General features: G+C 45.6%; 1 protein-coding gene across 6 annotated transcripts in view; it reads right to left on the bottom strand.

Moving 5' to 3' along the window:
• Positions 1 to 4906: 4906 nt before the first annotated feature.
• POLK (DNA polymerase kappa) overlaps positions 4907 to 26726 on the bottom strand; it is a 1025073-nt gene continuing 1003253 nt past the window's right edge. For all 6 annotated transcript variants that reach the window (XM_085632293.1, XM_085632295.1, XM_085632292.1 and 3 more), the window contains one exon: positions 4907 to 5642. In XM_085632293.1, coding sequence (XP_085488419.1) covers positions 5558 to 5642 — 85 coding nt within the window. In that variant the 3' untranslated portion in view covers positions 4907 to 5557. The remainder of the gene's footprint in view (positions 5643 to 26726) is intronic.

The raw sequence follows: 26726 nt of genomic DNA on the forward strand, positions 1-26726 counted from the left end.
CCATCTCGTCAGAGTCCGAAAGGGGGATGAGTGGAAGACCGCGTTCCGGACCCGGTACGGTCTCTACGAATACTAGGTCATGCCTTTCGGACTCTGCAACGCCCCGGCGGCTTTCCAGTATTTTATCGACGAAGTACTGAGGGAATTCATCGACCTGTTTTGCGTCGTCTATATTGACGACATTTTGATTTTCTCCAAAAACCAAGAAGAACACATCCAACACGTGCACACCGTTTTACAACGATTGCTACACAATGGGTTATACGTCAAGTTGGAAAAGAGTGTCTTTCACACCACCGCCGTTGAATTCCTGGGACACGTCATCACTCCTGAGGGGGTTACCATGGATACTAAGAAAACCGCAGCTATACTGCAATGGCCATCCCCTACTTCTGTGAAACAAGTACAACGGTTCCTGGGGTTTGCAAATTATTACCGTTGTTTTATTGGTGGTTTCTCTAGGATCGTCACCCCCATCACCCGCCTTCTGCGCAAAGGGGTCCGCTTTGCTTTGGACCACGACGCCGAACGAGCCTTCCGAGCCTTGAAGACACGGTTCACTACGGCCCCTGTCTTGCTACATCCAAACCCGGAACGGCCTTTTATTGTGGAAGCCGACGCCTCCCAAGATGCCCTGGGTGGGGTGTTATCCCAAAGAGATGCCAACACGGGCTTGATGCACCCAGTGGCGTTCTACTCCAGGAAACTACAGCCAGCAGAGCGGAACTACACGATCTCTGACCGTGAGTTACTAGCCATAAAGGCCGTCTTCGAGGAATGGCGCCACCACCTCAAGGATGCGAAACATCCAATAACCATATATACAGACCATAGGAACCTCCAGTTCCTTCGTTCAGCACGGGCCCTGACCGCTCGGCAGCTGCGTTGGACCTTATTCTTTAATAAATATGAGTTTCACATCACGTACCGACCCGGCAAGGACAATGCCAAGGCCGATGCCCTGTCACGACTCGCGGAGACCGAAGATAACACACCCAAGGTCGTTCCTGCTCCGATCATTCCGAATCATTGTTTCCTGGGGCTCGTTCTGTCTTCTGGCTTTTTGACTCAGCTGCACGACGACTTACAACAGAAAGTCGCCTCGTCTTGGATAGGGGAGCATAAGGGTCTCACCGCTAGGGATGGGTTCGTATACCAGGGAGACCGTTACTTTCTGCCTCTACCGAACCACCACCAACGAGCCCTGTACATGTGCCATGATCACCCACTATACAGTCACCCTGGCCGTCAGAAGACGATGGACCTACTGTTGAGGCATTTCTGGTGGCCTACCATGGACGCTGACGTACACGCCTATATTGCGCGGTGTGCCGTCTGCGCTCAGGGGAAAGGTTCGTCTCAACCCTCAGTGAGATTGTTGCATCCTATCCCTGTGCCTCCGTACCCCTGGCATACCATCTCCATGGACTTTGTGGTGGAACTACCCAGAACGAAGACAGGATACACCACCATCCTCACCATTGTGGATCATCTCTCCAAGATGGCCCATTTTGTTCCGTTGGAGAAACTGCCCTCAGCAGCTGCCTTGGCTGGTTATCGTCATGCGCAACGTGGTACGCTTACATGGTATCCCGTCGGTTGTGATCACGGACAGGGGCTCCCAGTTCGTGTCCAAATTTTGGAATGAAGTATGTCGCATCCTGCGCATGGAAGTGCGCTTATCCACGGCGTATCACCCTCAAACCGATGGACAGGCGGAGAGGACAAACCAGACCATGGAGCAGTACCTCCAATGTTTACTACTGTCCGTGGAGAACGATTGGTCAGAAGTCCTTTGGCTGGTGGAATACGCCTACAATAACAGCAAACATACCGCAATCGGCATGTCCCCGTTCTTTTGTCTCCAGGGGCGTCATCCCCGGACGGTCCCTTGGGAGGAACCTTTGACCAGTCCTCTACCCACTGTACAGGCGTACCATGGGTTCCTTCGCGATCTATGGCAGCAGGCCCGATTTGAGTTGGCCAAAGCCAAGGAATCTTACGAGCTGTTCGTGGACAGGCACAGACAGGCTGAGCCGCAGTACAGGGTGGGTGACAGGGTGTGGGTATCGATACAGCACATCAACGCTCACGGCTCCAAGAAACTGTTGCCCCGGTACGTGGGTCCCTACGTCATAGCTAAGGTGATTAACCGTGTTTCCATGAAGCTGTCTCTGCCCCCTCACATGAAATGCCACCCTGTTTTTCACGTTTCCCTCCTACATGCCACTCACCCTGATTGTGTGGCCTCCGCTCCTCCTCCTGTTCTTCGTGGGGACCACATCGAGTACGAGGTCCGGGCCATTCTGGGCTCCCGAAGATCCCGGGGCCAGCTCTACTACCTGGTGGACTGGAGGGGTTATGATACCGAGGAGAGGTCGTGGGAGCCCTTGTCGCATGTCCGCCACGCTTCCCGGCTGGTTCGGGCCTTCCACTTGGGTCATCCTGGCTGTCCTCGGCCCGCCACCCCGGTGTGACCTGCCGGCTGCCGGGTGGGGGTCCTGTTTGGTGGTGGGTGCTGTCATGATTCCGTGAGCCGTACCGCTACTTGAGGAGAAATGGGTTAGCGGTCTAGATCTCAAGAGACGGAAGCGGAAGGCTGAAAGACTCACTTCCGGGTGGACGCGCTTAACAGCCGGGAACTCCGGCTGCCCAGCGCTTTGGATTCTCGCCAGCGCCGCAGAAGGAGAGACGCCGCTCCGGACTACTCCGACAAGCCACTGACGAGGGGACGCTGCTTCGAACTCCTGCCCGCACAGGTACTGTTTCCCGCATAGGGTGCACAGAGGCCATTGGGACGACCGTCTCTGCCGTCTCGCACCAGTGGTGCGCCCGTTACTCCGTGTCCATTTCTCCAGCCACTGCACACCGGCGTGTGTACGGGGGGTTGGGTTCCTCACCATGTTCTTTATTATTTGCGCAGGAGCGCTGGTTTGATGATTTTGGTTTGCATCCCTAACTGGCCGGATTAGAACCCTGTGCAGGCGTTAGCAAGCTTGTGGTCCTTTGGGGGAGTTCCATTTCCCTCTCCTAGCAACGACACACAGGAGTGTGTGGGATAGCTGCACAGGGGGCCTACTTATTATTTGCGCAGGAGCGCTGGTTTTGTTTATTTGATTTTGCTTCACACTAACTGCAGTGCTTCACGTTCACCAATCCGGAGGCCCACTAGCAGTCCTGGGACTGGGAACTGGAGACACGTTTCATGGAGGTTGCCACGCGACATCGCACAAGGTAATCCCGTGGTCAGTGGGCTGGTATGACACAGAGTGGTGGAGAGATGGGAATTGCAGTAAGGTAATCGTGTTCCCTTCTTTCCCCACACAGCTCGGTGTCAAGGGCGCCTTCTTGACTCGCTCCTATCTGACTTCTACCCCTGGTACCCCCTTGTCCTAGTCAGTGCTCACCCCCTGCTAGGGTGAGGTGGGAAACGGGGGTGGTGGTTCTTGTCGCCTCTGCAGGATCACCCCTCAAGCGGAAGGTAAGACTTGGGGGGCTCTGACAATGCAGACAGGTCCCGTCTGGGTGAATCTCACTCAGAAACTGGAGCCACACCTGACAGCTGAACCCAGAGGAGGTCGATAGGTGAACAACGAGTTCTAGACAAGTTGTGGCCTTCAAACTAAGAAATACCAGAGGTTCACATGGACAACCGTAGAAAAGCATGTTTCGGATAAGAATGATCTGGAAGACTAGGCATGTGTGAAGTGCATAGCGATCAATTAGGTACCTCACTATTATTACATATATTCTAAACAAGCCCAGTAAAATTACGACTGTACCTTAAACTGGCTCTCACTTTCTTACAGGAATTAACCAGTAATAGGAACAAGTTCCATAGTGTGCATCCAAAAGTAGGCAGATGCATTTGGGTAATCCAGTACACGCTTCAGAGTATGTCTGCGCTGTGAAATTAGCTTACACAGGATTTACCCTCCTTTAACTGTCTAACTTTTATTACCATCCATCCTGCAGGTGCAGCTCACCTTTCACTCTAACTCCCTTGTTCTCAGACTCTGGGACCAACACGTGACTGGGTAAAAGTAAGACGTGAGCCTGAGGGGAATGGTTTGGCGAGTGTCAAGATGGCAGATGCTCATTCAAAGAGCACCAGCCCAACGCATGAATGGTCTTTAAGATCCATGTATCCAGAAGGCATACACCTGTTCTGAGCCTCCCTGCTGCTGAAAGTTTAATCCTGACAGCATGGAGGTAGATAGATTCAGCGACCAGTGTCAGTGATGGCCAAAATTAAGCCTGGGCAAGGGGCATGCCAAGAGCTGTGAACGCTTGACACCCGCAACTCAGTTTGATTCTTGAACGCTATAAAACACTGATCAAATGCACTGTTTAATACTGTACTGGTGATCGGAGAGGGATGGGCTTATGACGTGGTCTCAATTTGGGGATTTACGTTATGGGATCTCCGCAATACAAAAGTTTCCTGATAAAATCAGATAATCTAAGACTAGTATGACCCGTCGTAACTGATAATCTTGCAGATTAACAGGTCTGTAATCTAAATTTGGCAGTGCTTAAATGTAGGCATTTGAATTACACTGAGGGGTGACGTCGCAAAGAAATACATAATTTGAGTAAATTATTGTGTGTGTAGTAACTGCACATTTATTTAAACACTTTGCAATAATGAACATATGCTGTGCTGTTTAATGGTTGCCCTGCACACAGCAGTTTGAACTAAATACCTTCTTTAATTTTAATAATCGTTGGTTAAATGACTAATAAATATCTATACATCAACACTAACAATAGGTAACGAAATGCAAGCAGTTACTGAAGCAACGCAAGTGAATGAATGCTAAATTCTATAAATAAAGGCTGCTGCAGTATAATTTATATTAATTAAGGTAAGCAATGAATCATAAAATACATTTACAATAATGAGCAAGTGGAGAAAAAATATTTTATTTGAAATGTACCTTTGTTTATAAATAAACAGTTATTTAATATCCACAGCAATGCTATAAATTATGTATATATAAATATATTTGACAAAAAAATATTGCATGCAAACCTTTTCATGGCGTGTTGCAATGTATTTTGTATTGTGCTTACACATTTCTAGTTTTTAAAAATATTGCCACATTATCAAAGAATAATCAGGTATACAACCTGCCATTAAATTACATATCTTTGATATCGTTTTTCTCTTCTGGTCCTTGCACTGTATCCACGGCCAGTTACAGCTGGCATTTCTTTCAGCATCATTTTTCACTTAATTTTGATAAAATATTAAATGAGTATAAAAGCCACTTTTATCACAGCTTGGGAGTGGTTACAGTTGTAACAGCATTGGTTTAAATGCTACATACATCTGCGACAACCTAAATGCAATTAATTTAGTTTACAGTGACATTTATTTCGTTATCCAATCACATGATGAATTAAACCATGTTGTGAAAAACACAACTGATATCTCCTTCAACATAATTTAATATAAAATGCAATACTCCACTGCTTGCTCTGCATCCTTCTTCAGTATTTAAAAGCTGCTAGAACCCTTCAAATAACCCCAAAATGAACAGATGCCATTTAGTCATTTAAAAAACTTATCAATAGTTTGCTTTGGATTGCTTGGTTTTGATTTCTTTGATGCTGGCTGCTGGGCCGATGATCCCGACCTGCAAAATGACCAATAATAATACTTAGTGCCTTAAACACAAACGCTCAATCTTCAAAGATAATAAAATACAAAATGTAAAATGAAAATGAAATATACCTTTTTATATAATTTAACTAGAAAAGTATAGGTGCCTCCTAGCAAGCAGATGTAGAATAGGTAAAGAAGCCATTTTAATTTTAAAACACATATGAGAAAAATATGAATCTTCTTGGCGCAAAGAAAATGTCTTTGAATTACTGTAACTTGAAGACAAAATCTAAACAAAAAAGTATAAGGAATGGGAAGATAAAAGCATTGTCAATGTATGGAATTGGCCCAGCAGCTATGGCACTTCTTTTTAGACAAATGTGAAAAATGCGATTAAGAAAAATACGGTCAATCACAGTGAAGAGAGGCAACCCCTGAAGGGCGGTGAGACATTGCGACATGCTGGGCAGAAGCAAAATGCAAATGTTAGCTAAACAGTACAACTGATGAACAGGGATGTCCTAAAGCAGCTCTATGTAAGTATATGTTTTTATAATGATTATGATTTCTTTTATTATATGATGCCAAAAGACAACTAAAGTCGCCTCTGGGCCATATCTAAAAACACAGACTGAACAGGAACGTACTACTCCCTATAAAAAACATACCATACAGATAAAGGATCCCCTGGGCAGGCCAACCACTAGCTGGCCAGGCTCTGCAGCCAATCCCCCAAGAGCAGCCAACCCTACGCCGTGCACAGCCTTCTGAAACACTAAAATATAAAAAGTGAGTCTGCTGGATTTATGAAGAGGTAAATATATATTCACAGAAAAAACCATATAGGTTTCAGGCACGTTAGAAATTAGCATTTAAAAAAACTTAGAAATTTACTGAAAAAACCATAGGTTTTAGGGAAAGTTATAGTTCGTACAAAACCATAGAAATTCCCCCGTTATAGTTAGTTCAGCTAACTATAACTCGCGCCCCCGCAATACACTGCTGATGACGTCACACATTACATCACTCATGACATGGTCAGTGACATCACTGATGATAAAACTGATGACATCTCTGATGACATCATCCAGTGACTGTGTGTTTCTGTAAAGTTTAAATATGTTTAATATATATATAGGGAAAGGTGTATTGAGGAATGAGTGGGTGTATAAGTGTCTGAATGGATGATTTAGTAGGTGCATGACTGACTCTATAAGTGAGTGATTAAACTTATCTTACTTAATGCATGGGTTAATGAGTAAACTGTGTGAATGACTGTATCCGTCTGTCTGTTGGTGTGTAAGCGTTGCAGAGAGGTGTAAAAAGGGGCATGGCCTGGATCCCCTCTCTGCAACACAGGTCTGTGGCGCTTACTGGAGGTACCTGGTGGGCTAGTTGGCCCCCAGGGGCCTTCAGGATTGAAGGGAAATTAATTCCCCAACTGAAAACGCGCCACAGGGTGTGTTTGGCATGTTTTAAGTTGGGGGATTAAGTCCCATCGAATCCTGAGGGTCCCTGGGTTCCAACTAGCCCACCAGGTACCTCCAGTAAGCGCCACAGAGCAGCTGCGTTGCAGAGAGGTGTAAAAAGGGGCTTTGCCTGGACCACCTCTCTGCAACGCAGATCTGTGGCACTTACTGGAGGTACCTGGTGGGCTAGTTGGCCCCCAGGGGCCCTCAGGATTGAAGGGGAATTAATTCCCAAACTTAAAACGCGCCACAGGGCATGTTTGCACACATGTCACCTCAGGCCAGGCCCCCTCCCTTCACCACTGTCATACGCGCCCGTGGCGCATTTCAAGTTAGGGGATTAAGTCCCCTTGAATCCTGAGGGTCCCTGGAGTCCAACTAGCCCACCAGGTACCTCCAGTAAGCGCCACAGAGCTGCGTTGCAGAGAGGTGTAAAAAGGGGCATGGCCTGGACCACCTCTCTGCAACGCAGCGCAGTGGCGCTTACTGGAAGCACCTGGTGGACTAGTTGGCCCCCAGGGGCCCTCAGGATTGAAAGGGAATTAATTCCCCAACTTTAAATGCGCCACTGGCCAGTTTGCACACGTCACCTCTGGCCCCGCCCCCTCCATTCACCACTGTGCAAACGCGCCCCGTGGCGCATTTTACGTTGGGAGATTAAGTTTCCTTGAATCCTGAGGGTCCCTGGGGTCCAACTAGCCCACTAGGTGCCACAGAGCTGCGTTGCAGAGAGGTGTTAAAAGGGGTGGGGCCTGGACCACCTCTCTGCAACGCAGGACTGTGGCGCTTACTGGAGGTACCTGGTGGCCTAGTTGCCCCCAGGGGCCTTCTGGATTGAAGGGGAATTAATTTCCCAACTTAAAACGGGCCACAGGGCACGTTTGGAGTGTGCTGGTGGGAGGGGGCAGGGCCTCTGCGAAGCCGGTCTTTTTTTTTCTTTTTAGGAAGGGGAGCTGTGTGGCCCTCTTCCTTTTCTATTTTATGGGCCCTGGGGACCCCGTCCCCCAGGGCCTGACCCCTATTTTTTTTTTTAATTGTAAGGGGGCCACGTGGCCCCCCTCCCAAGGCCATATTCTGCCCCGGGGACCCCACCCCCAAGGCATGGCCAGGTTTTCGGTTTTTTTAATTTCTTTGGAGGCGGGCTGCGTGGCCCCCCTCCCTGGCCACTTCTGGCCCCGGAGACCCCATCCCCCGGGGCCTGGCCTCTCGTTGGGGACCGTGGGGGGAGCCCCCATGCCCCCACGGTCCCTGCCGGCTCCCCGCGTCCTGCGGGAGCCGGCATTGCTTTTCCACATGGGGAGCTGCTGACATGCAGCTCCCTGTGTGGAAAAGCAATCTGGTTTGGATTTTGGAAGAGCTCTCTCTTCCAAAATCCAAACCAGTGCTTGCTATGACAGAGCGGGAGCGAGACACTTGACAAAGCGTCGACGTTTCGACCCCTGACAAAATGCGATATTATAACCGTCTTGGTGGGGTCTTCCTCGGGACTAACTGGAAAATCTGTGTGTAGCCTTTGTGGGGCTTTCACCCTCTCATCTATTTATGGCCCTGTAGTCCTAATCACGTGCTGTTAGTGATCTGGTCACTTCAAAGATTAATCAGGTAAGTCATTCCTCCGGCGTCAGGCGCACAGGGCTCCATGTGGATCTCTTTGCAAGAATGAGAAGGTGACTCCAAGGGGCCTTCCACCTCCTCACCCGGCCCTTCTATTGCCTTCAAAGGCTCAATAATCGCCTTTTGAAACAAGTGGCACCGGAACACCGAAATAAATAGAAATAATAATATAAAAAAAGAATAAATGAGCAGCAGGAGCCATTCAGTTATTATTCACGGCTCCAGGGAATGAGCGGCCCATAACGCACTGTGAGGGTCTTTAAATTATATTGTTTGTTCCTGGTGATGCGCCGTGAAAGACCAGGGGCACCACCAAACATTTTTTAATGTTGTAGAGGGTTGCAGGGAGCGCAGCAGCCTACCAGCAGCGTTCTAAAAAAAAAAAAATACAGCAAGTCTTCTGGTTAATTGAATTCATGTCCCCAGGAGAGCGGACCATAATTATTAAAGTACTCCAAGCTAGGGCTATATGCTCTTCAGCTGACGGCAAGGGATCCCTTGTGGTTGGTTCTATGGCTGCACTTTGTGACCTGAAACATGTGAAAAAAGACTCAAAGATGTTTAATATTTTGGTAAATAAGGCATTATTGGAAATATTTTATGACAATCACTATTATTAAACATTGCGATGTGTGAATTTATGAAATATACATTTGATTATGGTTATTGGTGAATTTTTGACAACTCCAATATGTCAGCTTTATATATGTTGAGGTGCTGAGCCCTTGCTAAAGCCAATAGGCCCACCACTTTTTAGGTTTCGCTGCACAGCACTTGCGCAGTGCTTGAGAAATCTATTGTTTTTAATATAGACTTAAAAGGGACTTAAATTCCACCTCCTCTCTTTCCTGGCTTCTCATTTGTTCTATTTCTTTTGGCTGTAGTATATTTTCCTGCATGTACCACTGCTTGTTCTCGTCTGCTTCTATTATCAGTTTCCCGCTGCCGAAATACTGTTAATATCCGCTTTGGTGGAACTGTTTGTCTTTTACTCTTGCAGCATATTTATATAACAGTTTATCACCCGGACAGATTAAGTGTCACAGGATGTTGCACAGTGCCACTGAGATTCGAACTGGAATTCTTAGCTCTCGAGTCAGCAGCTCTGACAGCTGTAGCACATCCTCTCCACTCCAGTGTTACCATTCAGGGAGATCTTTCCTTCTACCCGACGAAAATTGATGAAAACTGCTCTTTATACAGTACATAGGCGAAACCGATGCATTACCAATGCTTGTTATATTTTGGCATTCTGGTCCTTTGACAAAGCCAACTTACTTAAAATGACCCTTTCTAATTTAGAAAATAACAAAGTCAGCTGTTCGTGGCAGGTGGGGATGAGGTGATGAAGGGTGCCTGTGTGTGTGGGAGAGGGATTCACAGGGCCTGGCCGCAGGTCGTGTGCGTCGGGGGTAGTAGGTGGCCAAGGCCATGCTCAGCAGGGGTCTGGGTGCTAGCCGTGTGCCATGGGGAATAGGTGTGTGCACCTTTAAGGCTGTCAGCTCATGCCAGGAATGTTAGGTGGTCTCCATGGTAATGGTTCTATCGGAGACAGTTATTGTACTCTGGCAGTGTTGGTGGAAGATGCAGTTGGTGGTGTTGGTTTGGAAATAAACTAATTGAAAAGCACACGGATCGGATGTCTCATTACTGGCGACGAGTGCCTGATTGGGGACAGGCGGCTCACACCACCAATTCCCCTACGGGACCCACCGAATGGAATAAGGAATAACGGGAAAAAAGTAAACGAGAGATGAAAAATTAACGAGAGATGAGAAAGAATGGACTTTTGGTCGACAACAGCCAGTACAAAGAGGTGAGTCTACACCTGCGCTCTTACCAGGAGGTGATTCCACAAGTTTGGTCCAAGTCGGAGACTTTGAGCTGTTTCACAGCTTGAGCCTCGAGCCTCTTCACGCGCTGGATCATCTATTGTTTCCCGTCTTGAGATTCTTCATGCGTGCCGCTCACCGTGAACTCCTACCTTTGCGGCCGACGTATCTCGTCATACTATTAACGGGATGAGGTCATGCGTATAGCGGTGTGCCGCCATCTTGAGTTGTTTTGCAAAACCTACACCAGAGTCACCGGACCATCGGGAGCACAGCTGTAACTGACTACTATTGGGAGCATTTGCAGTAACAAACTTTGTGTTGGAAGAAATATAGTAAGTGGGACTTATATAAGATTTCTTTTCTCTTTCTCCTTGTAACTTTGACATTTTCATTAATAATCTAACTTTAAGGACAGCCCTCAACATGACAACCTCTAGCATGTCACAACCCCATGCCTTTCTCTCAGAGAAAGGTGAGCCATTATTACCGTGGAAGAAATTATTTGAGTCCTACATTGTACCTATGGGGGGGAAGGGGGAGTTTTCTGCTATCAGGAAGCAAGCCATACTGCTGCACAATCTTGGCATTGAGGGAAGAAATATTTATGACAGTACTGATAAACTTCCAATTGGGAGTGGAGATGGGGAGCCTTCAGATGTCAATGGAAATGCTGGAACGGTACTCTGGACCACGTATTAATGTGGTATTAGAGCATTACAGGTTTTTTACAAGAGTACAAGAACCTACTGAAAAGGTCGGAAATTACGTGGTGTCTCAATAAACTTTAGCTCATATTTGCGAATTTGGGGAGTTGTCTGACTCACTAGTCAAGGACCAGTTGGTCAGATGTACCAACAGTAATAGGGTGAAAGAAAAATTACTGTCCAAGAACCCGTCACTTGCGGAAGCGGTAGCCAGTGAGGAAGGAATGGAAAACACGTTGAGTTGGGTGAAGGAGATGAGGAAGGGTACAGTGGACAACAATGACACTCAGAGTAGTATTCATAGGGTCACTTGCAAAAGTGTCCTCTGGCGTAAGGGGAGAAGTCCTGAACCCGACTCACAGACACGCAGACTTGAATGTGACTCACAGACACGTGGACATGCAGATTCACAGAAAGCCAAGTGTTTCAGATGTGGAAGTTTGCACATTTTTCAAATAGTCCTAATTGCTATTCCAGAGGGTCAGTATACAAGAAATGAGGCATCAGAATGCATTATGCTTGTGTGCGTAGATCGGCTGAAAGAGTGAAAGGGACAGATAACATGTCAGATAGGGTACAAACTATACTTTTGAGTGTGAATGACCAGAGTGAAGAGTTGGATTCGGGGAAAGTGACGATGCCAGAGTGTGACATTGAGGTGTATGGTAAAACCTTTGTTGTATTGGCTGTCTCTGGTTCACCGTTCACCATGACTGGAAATAAACAGTGGGATGAGAGATTTGACACGGAAAATGTCAAACTACTTCCACCAGATATGAACTCAGTCAGCTGGGGGAGGGGGGAACTTATTAAAGTTCTGGGTGATGTTGTCACCAAGACTGAGTTTAAGAATAGGCAAACTATTGGGAAGGTATATGTAGCCAAGAGGGATGACATTCTTTTAGGGTCGAGACACCAACGTGACTTGGGCATCATTCTAAATCCCAGTGCCAGTAATTCGAAGGATCAAGTCATGCTTGTTGACAATTTGGGAAGTGGTGAATGGTTTTTCCAGGACTTTCCTGAGTTGTTTGGTGATGGGTTAGACCATCTTTAAAGTTTTGAGCATCGCATTATTTAACAAAAAAGGAGAAAAAGCATGTGGGCATAAAGTGCGCAAAACACCAAACATGATGGTGGAGCCATTGAGAGTGGAGCTGAAGAGACTGTTGGATTTGGGCATCTTAGAAGACATTGACGCCTCTGAGTCGTTGACCCAGGTACTTCTTGAACCCAAGGATAAAGGCAGCAGTATCAGAATGTGTGTGGACTTTCATGGCTTGAATGAGTGGATCTGGGTGGACCTTCAGCCACTTCCAAGCATCTCAGAATCCATCAGTGTGCTGAAAGAGGCTAAAGTTTTCAGTGTCCTAGACCTTTCATCGGCATACCATTAAGTGATGGTAAATCAAGATTCTAGACACTTAACTTTGTTTGTGACTCCACTGGGAGCATATCACTTCATAAGGATGCCATTTGGTCTAGCCTCGGTGGCAGCCTGTTTCCAAAGGGTTATAAAGATAGTACTAGGTGATTTGAGTAGCGTTCTCTTTTTCCAGGACGATATCCTGATCTATGGTAAGAATGGATAGGAAATAAATGGATTGAAATACACACAGATCGGATGTCTTATTACTCCCCTATCAGGCACTCTTCGCCGTTTGTATTTCAATTAGTTTATTTTCAGTCCAACACCACCAACTGGATATTCCACCAACACTGCACAATAACCGTCTCCGATAGAACCATCACCATGGAGACCACCTAATATTCCTAGCATAAGCTGACAGCCTTAAAGGTGCACATAGAATAGAACAGTCATGTGCACAGAGAGTAGACCTTGGCAGGGGTCGGGCGCAGGCCCTACGGCCAACACCACGCCATGCACAACAATGCACATCTTGCTTTATGTAAAAAAAAGAATTGTAATAATATCTTACTTTACATTTTAAAAAAAGCTTGCCCTCGCCATGCACTGCTAATTACCTACCATATTACATCACTCGTGACATTTTATATGAGATCACTGAAACATCTGAAATAACATCATTGATGATAACACTGTGCATGGCTGGGCCACAAGCTAAAGTTACTTTAGGGCATGAGTTATAGTTACTGTAAATAACTATAAATGGGGAATTTCCGTGGTTTTACTAGTTTAAAACGTTATTTAACTCTTGTTTAGTCATAATTTATATATACGGAAGCTGTCAAAGCGCCTTTGTGTTTATAGACAGATTTGTTAGTACGGGCTAAAATGCCAATTTATGTTTTGCTTTTGTGCAATTTACTGAATGTGCATGAAAGTTTCCAAAGGAAATTGAAATTACTTTACTGGTTAAAGCTTCCATCATTTTGGTAAAGGCGGGGAGGGGGAAGAGCTATAAGAAGAACAAATTTTGAACCCCACAACACATCATACAGACGTATTCTTTATCGCTAGCCATATTAAGACCTATAAACAACAGTTATCTAAAATACACCATACTCAAGAACTACCTTTCCAGCCTACATACAAACACCACATGCTTACACCACGGGATTGTTCTCAAACAACTGAACTCACGCCAGGAGTGTATTCTCCATATTGTACTAACTTGCATCAAAAATATTAAACTGGCAAATATAACATGCTTTTAGAAAAGCTGAATTCTTGAAACAATTCTTGGACTCACGAATTGCCCACATGAAACTCTAAATTACTTCTCCAATACGAATGCGCGCGTATGCAACAGTACACAACCAGCAAGAGTCGACTACTCTACCTTCCTCAAGTTGCCATTCAAGCTGGAACAAACGTACAACAGTTGAACCAAGGACATTTCACATAGCAACAAAACCGGTGTTACATTACGTATAATGCAACAAAAACCACCGTCAGGCCTGCGGAATTGATAAATGTCGATTCTGAAAAACCCTTTGCGCCAATGGACTAGGGCTAATTGTTTGCCATTTCAACTAAATGAATTTCAGCTCCAGCTTCGTGTGAGGGACTCAACTTCTTTATACAACTTATGACCAGAGTATGGTTGAATGCGGCGCTTTCAGATCCTATTCTAATTTGCAAGGGCACCCTGAGGTAATTCAGTTTTCGTATTTAGCCACCATTTGTGTCTTTCCGCCATTTTGTGTTGCCCTCACTCAGGCAGCACGGTGTACGAGGTGTTGTTTTCCCTCATCCTACTGCAACGTGTCAAATAACCTCCTGCCTCTGTTTATAGCTGATGTCAGGGTCTGGCCTTCGAGCAGGCGTCAGGACCGGGCAGGTTTCCAGTGCCGTCACCTGAGCAACCCCCCTAGATGGTGTGGGCCTCCTACGCCGCTTTTTAAACTCAAGGAGCAACTCCAGCTCCTACTTTAGGTCTAAGTCAAAGGGGGCATAACATACCTCTCCCTGCAGACACCACCTGTTTAGGAGACACTAAACCCCCCCCCTTTATTGCCGAGTGGGAGGGCGATATTTTACCCCCCGCCACTACACATAGTCTGGGCACCTCTCCCCACACTATTCACCTCTACTGGTCCTGATGAAGCGCCCCGGATCTTTTTGACCACCACTAGGCGCGAAACATGTCGACCATTTGACCTGTACCTTTAGTTACTACTAAACACATCACGTTTTAATTAGTAACACTTTTGCCACGTATTTTAATGTACCAAGGGTACCTTCTTATTAAACTAGCTTCCCTGGTAACCCTTAGGTATTTTTATTCCTGCACACACCACTAGCACCACTGACCTTGGTACTTCCCCTCCACATACCCGCATGCACCAAACGGCAGCGCTCTTAAAAGATCTCCGCTAAAGAGACCCTTCGGGGGACCCGTAGGGCATTGCACCGCCGGCCCGACGAGGAGCACCGCCCGATGATGAAGCATGACATCCCTCGGGATGTGTGAGGGCAACATGAGACACTCATGCTGTCTCCCCCCTTCCTAAGTACCCCACCCTAGACCTCTATCATATAGATCCTTCTCTTTACTTTCTCTCTGTTGAGGTACGGTCTGGGTTGATTTTCAATCAGACCGACCCTGGAACAGTGCCTTACAGTAATTACCCAGGGTCTGGCCGACTCCACTAATCCTCGTCTGGTTTGACTGATCCCTGTCTCGACTATCTGTTGGTTCGCACCATTCTTTCCTGACTTTATCTTATCCTCTGGCCTTCACTATTCTGTACTCGTATTCTCTCATTTCACAACTGTCCTGCGGGGCATACAAATGTGTCCTGCCACCTGCAAGTCGACTCATAAACACTACCACTGATTAACTCGTGGGGAAGGGTGACAAACACAGTTGGAAGGGAGGCTTATTTGAGTTACTTAATATCTTGTTTTCACATTCTTCTCATTGGTTAACCCTGTATGCATTGGGAGTGTTCTTTGTGAATATGTGTGTTATAAAAGATTGAGCGCCACGAAGTAAAGTGGCAGTCTCCCAAGAACATACCGAGTGTACTTCTGGGACAACTGTACTTGGCTGCAGCTAATAAACCAAACCTTCTACGCCTAACGGAGTGTCCCGTGTCTCTGTTCGACAAAGCAGGTGAACTCAGGAGATTAAGGCGTACCCTGCGCCGCCAGGCCCATAAGGTCTAGGTTCTTCAACCCAAGATGGGTGGCCATTGTATGCCTCTTATTCGCCCTAGCTCAACTTACACTGGCGGAATGGCTGAGAGTTCATGCCCAGCTTGAGGGGCGCATTTAACTACAGGAGGTAGATAACCTGCTGATTTAATCTGGCATATTCTAACATGACAGGCCCAAGGGACCTGAGCATATTAAGTACCTCTATGGAATTCTTGGGTCTCAAATGCAACTAGTCAAAAAAGATGGCCTACCCAGCCTGGGCAGAACCCCCTGAGCTCACCCGGATCTTGAGACAAAGAAGGATGACAGAGGGGTTTTTATTTTTTTACCTACGTGTAAATATATGTTGGAAAATACCTGAGTTGCAGTAGAATATCAACCATTCCTTGAAGAACTATGGGTTGACCTGGAATTCTGGTCCATCATCCCCCTGTCATTAATTGGTTGAGTGGCTATTAATAAGCTGATTCCCCCTTTTAGACTTCTATGTAACTTACAGAATTACTAAGAAGTATCCGATGTGGCTTTTTTCAAACGTCTCACTGCTTTACTTGAGGACTGTTGTGGAATGAATAATCTTATGAGGTGATCAATTGCTAAATGTTTTAAGTCTCTCTTGGTCGGTGGCCTGATCATGGCAGACATTGTGTCATATAACTCGGCCTCCCACATGGTAATGGCTAACGAATGGATGTTAATTTCTTATTCAGATAATAACTCTACTGAAAGATTGTCAATGGAACCATCACACTGCCTCCACTTTCTACAGGGGCCATACCGCGACTGGACTCCCTATGACTACAGCCATGGGCCTGAAACTGTAGCACAAAGCAGTCAGCTATCAAATGGAAGAGTAAGGTTACTATAGAAGCTCCTTTGTGGTGGGTGATGCTGCAAATATACAGAGATTCTAAAGCTGGGACAAAGTTTGTATCTCTAATCTTAGGGACGTAATTGCCCAGAACTCAATATGTCCCTTTACTGATCTCCAAACTGAATTTAGCTTATTAGTGTCAATTCTTTTAATATATTCAGCTCCCTCATTAAGTCTCCTTCATGCCCACACCTTTGTGGACCACCTATATTTTAACACCAAGGAAGCCAAACTGCTGACAGATGGCATGAACATCTATAAAGTCTCATAACTCTATAGGTCCTTGGTCATCAACACTCTCAATTCCTCCTCAACACTTAAGAGAGCTCTGGAGGCAGACCAGGACTAAATTGCCAGGTGACAACTGGAGAGAGGCATTGATAGCTCCAAGAGAGGCACGACTGCCACCCTGTTTTGGCTGATCCAATGTGAATTTTGATATATTTATGTGCTTTATAGAGCGCAAACTTGACCCGTTAGGGTATCATAGCACTTTACAGGAAAACATAGCCATGTACAGAATAGGCATAGCATCATCCAGTTACGGATCGAACAAGAGAGGGCAGGGTGCAGGATACATAAGGGAGATAGGACACGTATTTACAGATTAAATATCCAAATACTCAAGACGAGATAACATATTTACAGATTACGTTAACCAATGTTCGCGACAGGCCCCAGGTTTCTGATGGGGTGAGCTAGATAATCCGAAGGGAGGCAATAGATGGCCATAGATCATGGCCGTAGTGGTGGTAGAAGCAAAGTTTAAACTAGAAAATACCTATTCAGCATGCACTTGGCCTGTCAAAAATTATAATGCTGTGGGAATTATTCTTCTCCAGCATATTAAAGATGTGGCTATTTAAAGGGAGACCTCAAGCACATGGTGTGGTCTTGTGATAAGCTCCATCCCTACTTGATGGCGATTGCATTAACATAATTATCTGCGGTTGGTTGGTGTTCTGCTTGGGTTTTTGGATCAGATAGAACCCGCTCATCAGAGCCTCTATAACCCAGCCAGAACGTTACCCTCTCCCTAGGGCCTATTTACAACAAGTATATACCACCTAAGGACAGGGAATTCCTAATATATATATATATATATATATATATATATATATATATATATATATATATATATATATATATATATATCTAGACCTCTTATAATACAAGTGGCGGCCTCGCGATCCCAGACGGACCCAGGACTTCCTACCCAGACGGCAGCCTCAGCCTCGCGGTCCCAGACGGACCCAGGGCTTCCTACCCAGACGGCAGCCTCAGCCTCGCGGTCCCAAACGGACCCAGGACTTCCTACCCAGACGGCAGCCTCAGTCTCGCGGTCCCAGACAGACCCAGGACTTCCTACCCAGACGGCAGCCTCAGCCTCGCGGTCCTAGACGGACCCAGGACTTCCTACCCAGGCGGCAGCCTCAGCCTCGCGGTCCCAGACGGACCCAGGACTTCCTACCCAGACGGCAGCCTCAGCCTCGCGGTCCCAGACGGACCCAGGACTTCCTACCCAGACGGCAGCCTCAGCCTCGCGGTCCCAGACGGACCCTGGACTTCCTACCCAGACGGCAGCCTCAGCCTCGCGGTCCCAGACGGACCCAGGACTTCCTACCCAGACGGCAGCCTCAGCCTCGCGGTCCCAGACGGACCCAGGACTTCCTACCCAGACGGCAGCCTTAGCACAAGTTCATCCTATGATTTACCATAACATACAGCAGGGGAATCAGTTCTACTATTTACCAGATCACACAAGAACTGCCAGTTTGAGCACAACCTGTTCTCTGGTTCGAGGGGTTCCTCTCTCCCTTATTCAGTTACCACTTACCTGATCAGGGTTAACATCTGTTCATGTCAAGTCACAGCTGACTAGAAGAATAGGCTACCCTCTTATACAAGAACACGCAGCACATGTTGGTTCACTACAAACTGGATACTTTATTATTTATTATATACGCAATCACATAACATTACTGTGTAACACATAACCTGCAAAGAAAAGTGAAAGATTAGGTTGTACGCTCTAATAAGAAAGGGGTCGACATCACCTTAGTCGTGTGTAGCCTGCACTCAATGGTCATCTAGGTTCCCTTCTCGTCTGTGCCTCGGCTCGCCTGGAGATCACACCTCCGTAGCTCCCTTCTCCGAGTCACTGGGACCTCTTCCTCATCGGCTACTCTCTCCTCTCTGGCAATTCTGCTAGAAGAGTATCTGTCTCTCAGTTTTTCTCCGCCTTCAAGTTTGTCATCTGTCTTCCCTGGAATAAGTAGTAGCTTTACTGCTAACGGCTAGATGCCGCCTACGGACTGAAGTAAGTGCCCCGTAACTGCCTCAGACTTTTACTAATATAGAGGTGCATTTCCTCATGGAAAATTCCGGCCCGTAACCTGCCGCCCACCAAATTCTTGTACCTCCCCGTGCCAAGGACACTTTCCCAGCCGGCCGGCCTGATGTAGCGTCTTCGGCATGAAGAAAAATACAATCCTTCGATAAGGGCCGGTCTGAACCGGTTCTCTCCAAGCGAATAACACCTCATAACTAAAACATCCCCTTTAACCTAGAAGCATCTCAAGCTGCCGGAGCAGAAAGAAAGATGGAGTCTCCCCCGTTTGAGGCCTACCAGGCCTGAATTCAGCACGGCTCCATGAAATACCCTCACTACAGGGCAGGTTATCCCTAATACTAACGAATCTATCCCCTAGGATATGTGTGCAAGCCCTAATCTATGGGGAAGAACACAGGATCATGTCGAAGTGCCTAGTAAATAGACTTCATTCACTACTCTAACCCTTAGGCTTGAATGGTAGAGAGACTGAAGTCACCCTAATCACCCATCAACACAATAGGGCCGGGAAAATCGAGCAGTACATTTGGCCACTTGACCATACCCCTAAAAAGGCTCTACTAAATACATTTTATTACACAGACACAAACATATATGCCCTAGAATTTCATAAATATGTGTCTCATAGCCACAAAAAAGGATACAGCGCCGAAGTGGTGTGATGTAGATTCTCCAACGCTCGATGGCTGGGCAGTGAGGGGGGTTAACGCAGGGTACTTGAAGTCTCAAAATATCAGACTTGGGGCTGTCCATTTAAACACCACAGTAAATTGAATGGGTGGACGTAGTTGAGAGATCTAGATCCTGCCTTTGAGTTCCCTTTATAAGTAAGACAGGTCTGCCTGAGACATGGCTGTCCTCTCTAGTCGGGTCTAAGCCAATATCTACAAGCTAGATATCGATGGTGTATTGCCTCAAATATCCTTGAGAATGGTGCATTGACAGATATTGCTAATATATGCTTTTGGATATACATGTACTGCTGATGTGCATCTGAAAATGGCAATAAAGTGTAATACAAAAAAGAGTTTCCTATTGAATTATTGTAAATGGAATTTTCTATATATTTTCTTAAATGCACAAAAAGGTATACAAGAACAACCCCAATCCTGTCTCGCAATTTAGATTGTAGACAACAATTTCTACTCGCACAGACAGTTTTGCCGCCTAGAGTCCTTTGCTTTTTCACTGCTGCACAAAAGGTAAACAACTATGTGAACAACTGAGGAGAGTACCTGTGTGTCGCGCCCTTTGCTCACTGGCACACCTGGTACTCCAGTGAAGCGCTTCTCCTTCAGGTTAAGCGCAGTCATCAGCCCCCTCCTCTGTGCTTTCGTGCTGCCAGAGTAGTATTTGTGAGACAAGTGCCATGCTCTATCGCACAATGTCTACTCAAGGTGATAAGGAAGTGGTTAATGGGATCCTAAATCAACAAAGACAGGCTGCGTAGTCGGTAAGAAATCATTACTGTGCCAAGTGTAGGGTGGAGGGTGTTATGCAGTGCTGTTCCAAGCCAGCAGGAAGTAAGATGAGTCAGCTTTCGTAGGAAACCTCGGGAGAATATGAAGGACACATTTGCACTTACACAGGACTTCTTCCTAAATACAATTCAGAAGATAGGGGATTCTCCAACGGACATAAAACAGTGGTGTAATGGACATGAGGGAAAATGGCACCGCAATGGAGAACACAGGAGGCGCATTAGTATCAGAATTTCATTTAAGGGTCACTTAACCTGATGAGGTTGAAACAGTTATAGAGAGATTAATTGATATGAGCGTGTAGGTCAACCATGTGCCACCTTTATTGAAAAGAACTATGTGCTCAGGCTTTCAATAGTTATCACTAAAATAATAAATAGTTTCTTCATACAGGGGCAGGTCTAGGGCTACCATGACAAAACATCACTATTAGTGCTACTGGGCTTGTGACCTGCCTTCAACACAGGGTTGGTTGAGTTTGTGGACCATTCGTGGGCCAGAACATAAGCTGCTTTGCTTCCTCAGAAGAAGGATATCTCAGGACAAATGTGATCAGATAATTTCTCAATTAAATGACATCAAGTGTGCCTTCACTGATTATCTACAGTGTTCTTAAAAGTGTAGGTGAAGCTTCTACATGACTAGTTGCCTTCACACAGGTTTGGGTTTCATAGGTACACTTACAGCATCTAGCCAATAGTTTGACAATGTGTAAGAGTATCAATAGTGGTTCTCCAAATAATATAATTACGCCCGTACAAGCGTGGATGTCCGTCAACAGCCCTGCACTCACAGCTGATAAAATATAAGCTGCTATTAGTTGCGTTCCAGTATTCTATCAACAAGCTACTATTTCATTACAAGGACAAGTTTAATGAAGAAACTCTGATCCAATTTTCCCAGACATTTAAGACACTGACCATTTGGTTTGACTCCCAGCTCAGCACCGACAACCTCATAAACCAGCAGTCTTGTGGCTTTTGAATGCCGCAACTTGCACAGTTATGTCTTTTCTTATGGCGAAAAGAGAGTTTACATCTGCTAGAGCCATCAGGGGCTCACTCTTAGACTGATGCAACTCACTCTTCTTCAAAGATTCTAAAATTACAGTATTGAAATTAAATTCATCCAGACACTGTGCTCAGAGGCACTACATTTCTTCATCACATCTCCTTCCATTTATGGAGGTTGCAAGGCTGTTGTTCTCAATCAATAACTGACGCTAGGACACGTACTGTGCTGTGTGCAGCAATCCACCATTATTGTCCAGCACAACTGAGGTTGAGATCTAATGGGTATTCTGCTCAAAGAACATTAAGTTTCATTGCAAATTTGCTCCTTACTGCTGCCCGATACAAGAAGCAATTGCAAGTGTCTGGGTCTGGAATAATCTATCCCAATCATAAACCTTATATAGTTTAGAAAAAAGCTTGAACACTCTTTTTATGAACTGTAAAATAAGAGTACCACTTGATTTAGTGACCCCCACATGCACCCGAATACAGCATGACATGCACGCTTTTGTATATGGAATGGATTATAAAATTCCTGCTGCAGCGAGACTACTTCACTACCCTATGTCAATTAGGCCCATGAAGAGGAATCTTCTGAGATGATGGATCTTTAAGAAACCAACCCTGCCACAAAAGAATTCCTCATCAAATCCGAACAATGATTGCTTTTAGCATGAAAATGGGGACAAACGTGTCTTTAGATTCCTGCATTTCCACATCACAAACCTTCAAACTGCCTAACTTGAGTGCAGAAACCACAATTTCAATCACCTGTGATATGATAAAAAGTCATGTTCTTTGGAAGCACCTAAGGAACCAAGGAAGTTTAGGTTGCCGCAACAGGTTAGCAGAACCTCTAGAGTATCTCCCTGGACAAACTTGCCTTGCAGCTTAGGATCATTAGGGACAATATCTTGAAAAAAGATATCAGCCTGCGAGAGGGATTGCTTTGCATGACACCTCTCGGCTACTTTGAGTGCAGATGCCGGTGTCATATTGATAATTTGCTGCGATAATGCCTATATCAATCAAGTCAATCAATCAAGTTTTGTAGAGAGCACTACTCACCTGTGAGGGTCACAAGGCGCTGAGGGAGCGGGTGTGGGCAGCTCCATTGGGGTCATTTGAAGAGCCAGGTCTTGAGGTCCTTCTGAATTTGTGTAGTGTCAGGCTTAGACGGATGTTAAGGGGGAGTTCGTTCCAGGTATTGACTGCGAGCTAGGAAATGGATTTTCCACCTGCTCTGGTCCTTTAGAAGCGAGAGACGGGGGCTAGGGCGAGAGACGGGGGCTAGGGCGAGAGACGGGGGCTAGGGCGAGAGACGGGGGCTAGGGCGAGGGCGGCTGAGCGGAGGTTTCTCTTGGTGGCGTGGAAGGAGATCCGGTCGTTGAGGTATTGGGGTCCGGTGTTGTGGAGGGCTTTGTAGACCTGTCTGAGCAGTTTGAAGGTTATTCTTCATTCGACAGGGAGCCAGTGTAGGTCAAAGGAGGTGTTGGGTCATGTTGTCGGATGTCGAGGATAAGTCTGGCTGCAGCGTTCTGGACAGTCTGGAGTTTGCGGAGGAGTTTTTTGTTGATTCTGGCGTAGAGAGTGTTTCCGTAGTCCAGTCTGCTGGTGATGAGTGCATGGGTGACGGTTTTCTTGGAGTCGGGGGCGGGGTTATCCATTTGAAAGCCCTGTAGAAGCATTTTTGCTTAAACCCAACTATGTATCTACAATAGTAACAGGAAACAGCCCCAAAGGAAAGGGAAATCAACTGAATACAAAAGACCTAGACAACCCTACTAAAGACAGTAAAACAGTGATTTAATATTTCAGGAAATCAAACTGAATTAGTCACTCAACGAGAGCTAAATTAAAGTGCAATGCCTAACTCCACTTACTCTATTATGCAGGCTTGCCTTTCTGCAGAGAAACAGCTCAAAGTCTGAGTAGACATTAGATCCAACTGTAAAGAGCACTATCAAAAAAGAATCTTAATTGTACTTTGATGTCAGAAAATGTACTCAGAAACTTGAAGTTACTGCGCAAAACAAGCCGTCTTTCTCCAAAGATATGCACATGTGTTTTTGGATCCTCTTGTAGGGAGCAGGGGGACAATTCATCAATAGGTTTGATATTCACAAAATCGGCTAATATACATCTGGTGATAAGGTGTTGAATCTGCCACCCAACTTCAGGTCATCTAGCATACAATTTTCCCTTGTACTGTGTTTATGTACTGGTGTCTTCCAATACAGTCTGGGCAAAGAGCTAGGACCAATTCTTACCATAACAAATTGCCTAATATGGCATTTATAAAGTCTAAAAAAGAGCTTACTGCTGGTAAAATAAAGAGGCAAAACCCAAGAGAAACTATTTTAAAGTGGGTGGCCGATTATTTTTTAATTCTGTTGTTATCCCATTTCTGTTGAGCTACAAGGGAATTATCATATGCAACAAATGCAATGGCTGTGACCCGCCTGGTTATGGCTTGACCCTGAGAATGGGTGAGTGTGCATATAAACCTGACAGTGATTGGTCGTAACAAGAGGGCAATCTATACGGAAATACTTTAGCCCACCAATGCCCTTTGTGGAACTGTTAACTGACTGTTTTTTCTTGGAATATTGCAAAAATAAGCAAATACCTACACTGTGATAAACATCTGCAGTATTACCAGCAAATACGGCCCAGTTTTAGGCATCCAAAACCCTCTGAAAAAAGCAGACGGAAGCCAACTTGCCAAATGGAGTCAAGTGGGCTATAACCCACGTACCTCCCACGATCTATTTGCGGAGAGTGTGCATATTGCAATAATCAATCCAGTGACAATACAGGATTACATTTATTAGTCAGTTTGAAAGCTTCTTTTTTTCCATGGATGATTACCCACCAGAAATTCCCACTATCTTTTCAAAAACGCTTTATTAAAAAATAATGCACTGGTGTGGTGCAGAATACATAAATAATTACCTAATCTGGTGCAGGTTACATGAATAGCAGTTACCACAAAAATGGCTGGCTGTAATAAAACATTTGATTAAGCAGTATATTAAAAAGAATTGCAAACATTTCAGATGGTGCTCAATGAAACAAAACAGTGAATGATTCAACCAGCCCCTCACTTTCTAGCTCTTGGCTAACTCTATCCAAGTCCCTACGTGCCCATATAAGTTTCCCAAATCGCATCCAAAACACATACCTCTGCTGGATAACAAGGTTGTGTCTGATCACCTACTGTGCTTTGAGAAGGCACAGCTTGCCCCATGATGACATTCTGAACTGTGGCAAGCACTGATAAAATGGCTATGTGAGCCCGTAGCCTTCAACTAGGATGTTTGCAGCAAGCTCAAAGCTCCTTGGGAAAGCTGAGGTGTCCACCTGAAGATGCTTTCGCATACGACTTAAATACCCCTTAATAGCTATTAGCAAAAAGGCTAGATCTCCTGATTAATGATGTAGAAAGTAAGAATTAGCATATGAATACCGTTGCACGTATGATTCAATCTAATACACATATATGAGCACCTGATGCGCTATCAACTTGTAATAATGCACGTACACGCACAATTAATATTGAATGAAAAAAGTGTTTATAAATCAGAAAATGCAAATAAATAAAAATAAATGGGAGCAAATAAGCATGAAAATGCAATCCATCCAACAACTGAATTTCAACAAGCATTTGCAATGCAATAGGTCTCGCAGTTACACGAGTTAACACTAATGACAATGCCTTTTATTTAGGTTTTTAAAACAAAAACAACTATAAAAGGCATTGTTATTTGCAATGTCAATAGCTCAAACCCGCGTAAATGCGTGACCTATTGCATTGCAAATGCTTGTTCTGTTTTAGTTGCACGCTTCTCCTTGGCCGAGGAGCAAGGAGAGGGGAGGGGCTGGGCTGCAAATCCACACTCGCTACGAGTCACTGGGTCTCAGACATCAAAGGGTAGTGTGGTCAGAGTCAGGAAATGGATATTAAGGGGACAGAAAGAGTTTGGGTGACTTTAAAAAAACACAATGGCATACTGTGCAGTTCAGCAACACATTAGCGAGATTAGCTCACTGAGGCTGGTCCGTATGAGGTAAAGGGCAGCGCGTGGTGTCAATGCAGCTGGCAAGGTCTCCTCACACATACAGTCCAGTGAAACATCTGCATCACGCAGACTGCAGAACAAAGCATGGACATGAACTCCAGTTGCAATCCCATCTGTCAGAATTGCAGCTCAGTGGAAAAACTGGAAATTATCATATTTCCAGGCGAAGGTTCGATTACTGCTATTGCCAAAGATGGGGATAACATTTGCAAACAGAGCGCGACGAGTAAATAACCCGGGCAATCCTGTGATGGCCACTGAATCATTGGCAAACATCGGGATATTGAGATTTGTCTTGCAATGAAGCATGAGGTAAGTCAGAATTTAAGATATTTAGAATTATTCCATGACTCACACAACTAAAGAATGCGGAAGTTTGGGGTTACTAACTACTTTCGTTCTTCCCACAGATGTCAGGACAGGAAGCAAGACAAGTGAAACTTTTCCAGAAGAACTAACATGAATGGGAGCGCAGAAACAGTGGATCCAAGTGAGGTTTACACAGCCAGCAATGGTTAAATCCTAAACTCTTTTGAATTTTTTTCCAGACCTTCAAAAGCCATAGCAACTTCCAAGATGCCGACAAGGAGATGTTTTGTGCCGAGCCTCGCTTCCCAGCGCTCGTGCAAAGTTCCACAAAGCTCTCCCTCTTCACAGCCACTTATCACACAAAGAAAGTGAGTCACCGCCAGGAATGAGGCGGGGCCAGCCGAGACGATCTGGAGCCGACAGGGGGAGGGAGGGAAAGTGAATGTGCGCCATGCATGCGATGTCTCAAACGCTGCGAGCCGCGTGCCATGCGCGCGATGTGCTCAAACGCTGCTAGCCGTACACATGCACATCGCCTGTCCAGGCGCATGCACATCTACTGTATCCCTTCGCTACCAAAACCGACGAAAATAGATCTCGCCAAGGCGAGGAATGCATGCGCTGCGTCGCCAGGCGAGACCTAAAACTAAGGCGGCTACTTCTAATGTGTTAATTTTCGAGTAACATGAATGGTTGATGATTTCAACCTAGCTAAGGTCATTTGCTCTCCAGCTATGAAGGGGAAATAGGGGAATCCTGGTCTTGGCCAGCTTTCTATATCAAATAGGTCAGT

Source organism: Triturus cristatus, chromosome 2_1 (genome assembly GCF_964204655.1).
Source record: "Triturus cristatus chromosome 2_1, aTriCri1.1, whole genome shotgun sequence".
In the NCBI taxonomy this organism is placed as follows: Eukaryota; Metazoa; Chordata; class Amphibia; order Caudata; family Salamandridae; genus Triturus; species Triturus cristatus.